Genomic DNA, 5000 nt, shown 5'->3' with positions numbered 1-5000 from the left:
ACCACCCATATGTAGAATGTATGCACACATGACTGTAAGTCGCTTTGGATAAAAGCGTCTGCTAAATGGCATATATTATATTAGGGTAAAGGTGAGGGTTGGGTCAAGGTGAGGGGTATGGTTAGGGTCAAGGTGAGTGTTGGGTCAAGGTGAGGGCATCCATAAACCACTCAACTCTACTGTACTCAGGGCCAGAAAGTCCTGCTGTGTGCTTACAGGGAGGCTGAGAGGTGTACAGTATATATACACCTGTCTATGTGAAGACAGAGACAGGGAGGCTGAGAGGTTTACAGTATATATACACCCGTCTATGTGAAGACAGAGACAGGGAGGCTGAGAGGTTTACAGTATATATACACCTGTCCAGGTGAAGATAGAGACAGGGAGGCTGAGAGGTTTACAGTATATATACACCTGTCTATGTGAAGACAGAGACAGGGAGGCTGAGAGGTTTACAGTATATATACACCTGTCTAGGTGAAGATAGAGACAGGGAGGCTGAGAGGTTTACAGTATATATACACCTGTCCAGGTGAAGATAGAGACAGGGAGGCTGAGAGGTGTACAGTATATATACACCTGTCTGTGTGAAGACAGAGACAGGGAGGCTGAGAGGTTTACAGTATATATACACCTGTCTAGGTGAAGTTAGAGACAGGGAGGCTGAGAGGTTTACAGTATATATACACCTGTCTAGGTGAAGATAGAGACAGGGAGGCTGAGAGGTGTACAGTATATATACACCTGTCTAGGTGAAGACAGAGACAGGGAGGCTAAGATGTTTACAGTATATATACACCTGTCTAGGTGAAGTTAGAGACAGGGAGGCTGAGAGGTGTACAGTATATATACACCTGTCTAGGTGAAGATAGAGACAGGGAGGCTGAGAGGTTTACAGTATATATACACCTGTCTAGGTGAAGTTAGAGACAGGGAGGCTGAGAGGTTTACAGTATATTTATTACCTGTTAGAGAACTGCAATGACAGGGAGGGCTCAATTTGAGTCCAAATCTGAAAGGTATATATACACCTGTATAGATGAGGGGAGTGTATCCACAATGCACTGCTCTCCTGACTCATACTGACTTGTACCTAGTCTATTTGTGGGAGGCAGCAGGAAGCAGGAAGCCAATTATGAACCAGGGTTAATGTGCTCTCTGCTGTACCATACAATCATAACAAGTAAACAAAGGTAAACTCATACAGATGTTCTGGTACTGACAGTGTGTGTGTGTCTATGTGTGTGTTTCTATGTGTGTGTGTCTATGTGTGTGTGTGCATGTGTGTGTGTCTATGTGTGTGTGTCTATGTGTGTGTGTGCATGTGCGTGTGTGTGTGTCTATGTGTGTGTGTCTATGTGTGTGTGTGCATGTGCGTGTGTGTGTGTCTATGTGTGCGTGTGTGTGTCTATGTGTGTGTGTGTCTATGTGTGTGTGTGTCTATGTGTGTGTGTGTCTATGTGTGTGTGTGTGTGTGTGTGTGTGTGTGTGTGTGTGTGTGTGTGTGTGTGTGTGTGTGTGTGTGTGTGTGTGTGTGTGTGTGTGTGTGTGTGTGTGTGTGTGTGTGTGTGTGTGTGTGTGTGTGTGTGTGTGTGTGTGTGTGTGTCTGAGCTGCCAGCTTGTGTTAGAAAGTCCTGTCTCATGCATACAGCCACAAGGGCTTGAGAGTTAATATAGTTAGGCCTATGTGATGTTAATTGTCTCTCACTGGTCAGAAAGCTGCAGACTTAGTGGCTGTATGGCTGTTGTTGGCTAGTCTTAACATGATGAAGAATGTCTTCAACTGAGATCATTTGTTGGGAAGATAATAAACGATTTCCCCTTTTTAGGTCACTCTATTTCAAGGCCTTGTCTGTCATTATTCCATTACTGTTCTGTGTAAACATTTTCCATTCACTTAGCCTTCAACACTTTAATAGATTCATTGGCTCGGAACGTCTACAGTTTTGAGAATACTCATTGTGGGAACGTCCAAGGTTAGAGTTAAGGCTAGATTAATGTGTGTGTGTGTGTGTGTGTTGACTTACTGCTCAGCGATAATGTAGCCTTCCTCCACAGGGGAACACTTGACCCCAGCCACCTTCACGTTGTCCACCATCTCACTGAACGCCAGGCCCAGGTTCATGCCATGGATGGTCACCCTGGTACCCCCCTCTGGAGGGCCTGCTACTGGGGTCACCTGCAGGGGAGAGAGGTCAGAGATGGAGAAACAGTGTCTTCATGCTTTCATTCATATGATTAAATAGAACACTATGCCATTCTATAGTAATATGGTATTCTCTGACAATCGATGGTTTTGAAGATGACGAACATAATATGTTATTGTATATCTCTAGGCTTTCCATCTCACCAAATGGATTAGGAGAGACCCTCCACACTGCATGTAGCAGGTCAGAGGGAGTCTGATGAACAGAAATTCAAAGCATTTTCAACCGTCCCACCCCAACCATACATTTCAGAAAACAGGTACGATGTCATCAGACCAGAGCACACTGAACAGAGGGTACTAATTGAACCTACATCATTATTCCTGGAAAGACAATGTCATAGTACACTTCACATACACACAAAAACACAAGCCTCCCAGATAGACCTTAACTACCAGCACCATCTTCTAATCTACTTTACACCAGTACACTGAGCATGAGTTATGCATTAATTAAAGCACAGAAAAGAACTTGGCCAAACATAAAAACTTGGACAGTGCATTAACATTCTGGACACCTGCCTCGTCCCCTGATCTGCTGCTGCTGTTGCCATGAGTGATAAATCTAACAACATGCCTTATTAGTGCTCAGTGCAGCCCACCTTGTAATAAAATACAATATGGCCGCCCAGCGTGACCTTGGCGCTAGGTGGCATGCTGCCTTCTGTGCTGCACAGCCCATCTGAGGTGAGGAGCTGGCTGCTGTCCAGTGTGTGTGAGGAGGAGGAGGAGGAGGAGAGAAGGAGGAGAGAAGGAGGAGAGAAAGGGGAAAGAAAAGAGGAGAGACGAGAAGAGAGGAGCAGGAAGAGGCGACATACACTACCATCTCCGTGTGAGCTCACAGCCTCTAGATACACAATCAATATGCCATTAGTGGGCACGCATGCTGAAGTAAAAACAACACGAGCACCCAGCCTTTTAAAAGCGGTGCCTGCTCTCTCTCTACCCCCCTCTGAAACTGTGTGCTCACTAGTGCGTTGCGCTAACCCAGTGGGACGTGCATTGTAATCTAGATTTAGTGGACATTACAGTAATTGTTCTGGATGTAAAGTAAGTGTGTCACTGCACTGCCTGAGGGTCTGAATATATTCATGTTTTATTGCTGCTTGGGTATGCTGGGTATGGGAGGACAGAGTGGAGAGAAGAGGCCTGGCTAAATATATCCATGTCAGACCATGGCTGCAGCAATCCAGAACGACATAGGGATAGTTACATAACAAATGGAGGGAATTGAATGCCTCAGAGAGAGAGAGAGAGAGAGGGAGAGACAGGGAAGGACAGAGAGAGACAGACACAGGTAGAAAGAGAGGACGAAGAAGAGGGGTAAATAGAATAAGATTTTGTGTGCCCCTCTGGTAGGTGTGGCAGCTAAATGACAATGATGATGATTATGATGATGATGATGATGCATACAGTATCTCTACTGAAAGGGTGTGACACTCTCCTAGCCAGGGGCTATAATACAACTCTTCCAATGACAGGCGGGACATGGGATATAACTTTAAGAAATGTAATCCATGCATGTTACCCATATCACTGAGCTTCCATTGACAGAAAGAGGCTTGATTCATCAGATTAGTATAAATATCACTTTGTGTGGCACTATTCTTCAAAGCCGTGGCGACCATGGCGTGTGTGTGTGTGTGTGTGTGTGTGTGTGTGTGTGTGTGTGTGTGTGTGTGTGTGTGTGTGTGTGTGTGTGTGTGTGTGTGTGTGTGTGTGTGTGTGTGTGTGTGTGTGTGTGTGTGTGTGTGTGTGTGTGTGTGTGTGAGTGAGTGAGTGAGTGAGTGAGTGAGTGAGTGAGTGAGTGAGTGAGTGAGTGAGTGAGTGAGTGAGTGAGTGAGTGAGTGAGTGAGAGGGAGGGAGGGAGATTTCATGCTACATCCTCCTCTCGGCTCTCTCGTTTCCTTTCAGGCTAGGTGACAAACTTCTCCACTCCAGGTGCCAGCCACTCGCCAGCCTGCCTGTTTGTCTATACGCAAAACACTGACTCTCTACTCTCCCAGCCCCAACCAGGCAAGAGGAGGAGGAGAGGATGGTTCATTGGTCATGCACACACCCCCTGTCACCCAGCGTCCCCTCTCATCCATGCCTCCCCAGCTCCACATTCCCTGTGTAATCCTTTTAAGAGGAGCTCCACTGCCCACACGGCTTTGTCACACTGTGTCAATGGACGATAACTCCCAGAAAACAGCCAGCCGGCCGGCCAGGCAGAACCAGCTCACACATGCCCACTTCCTGTCCCTCAGACACAGATCCAGGGATGTAAAGGGTGGGCTGGTGGGGGGCAAATGTTCACTTCCTGTCCCTCAGACACAGGTCCAGGGATGTAAAGGGTGGGCTGGTGGGGGGCAAATGTTCACTTCCTGTCCCTCAGACGCAGGTCCAGGGATGTAAAGGGTGGGCTGGTGGGGGGCAAATGTTCACTTCCTGTCCCTCAGACACAGGTCCAGGGATGTAAAGGGTGGGCTGGTGGGGGGCAAATGTTCACTTCCTGTCCTTCAGACGCAGGTCCAGGGATGTAAAGGGTGGGCTGGTGGAGGGCAAATGTTCACTTCCTGTCCCTCAGACACAGGTCCAGGGATGTAAAGGGTGGGCTGGTGGGGGGCAAATGTTCACTTCCTGTCCCTCAGACACAGGTCCAGGGATGTAAAGGGTGGGCTGGTGGGGGGCAAATGTTCACTTCCTGTCCCTCAGACACAGGTCCAGGGATGTAAAGGGTGGGCTGGTGGGGGGCAAATGTTCACTTCCTGTCCCTCAGACACAGGTCCAGGGATGTGAATTCTCTTTTGAG

At 47.5% G+C, this 5000-nt stretch overlaps 1 protein-coding gene across 2 annotated transcripts in view; it reads right to left on the bottom strand.

The window, feature by feature from the left end:
• Positions 1-5000, bottom strand: part of LOC124032168 (plexin-A2-like) — a 582788-nt gene that overhangs the window by 158737 nt on the left and 419051 nt on the right. For both annotated transcript variants that reach the window (XM_046344331.1, XM_046344332.1), the window contains exon 13: positions 2028-2179. In XM_046344331.1, the coding sequence (XP_046200287.1) occupies positions 2028-2179 (152 nt within the window). The remainder of the gene's footprint in view (positions 1-2027; positions 2180-5000) is intronic.

This window comes from Oncorhynchus gorbuscha, linkage group LG03 (genome assembly GCF_021184085.1).
Source record: "Oncorhynchus gorbuscha isolate QuinsamMale2020 ecotype Even-year linkage group LG03, OgorEven_v1.0, whole genome shotgun sequence".
NCBI classification, from domain to species: domain Eukaryota; kingdom Metazoa; phylum Chordata; class Actinopteri; order Salmoniformes; family Salmonidae; genus Oncorhynchus; species Oncorhynchus gorbuscha.
Note: the sequence above shows the minus strand (reverse complement) of the source record. Positions and strands in the feature narration are given on the sequence as shown.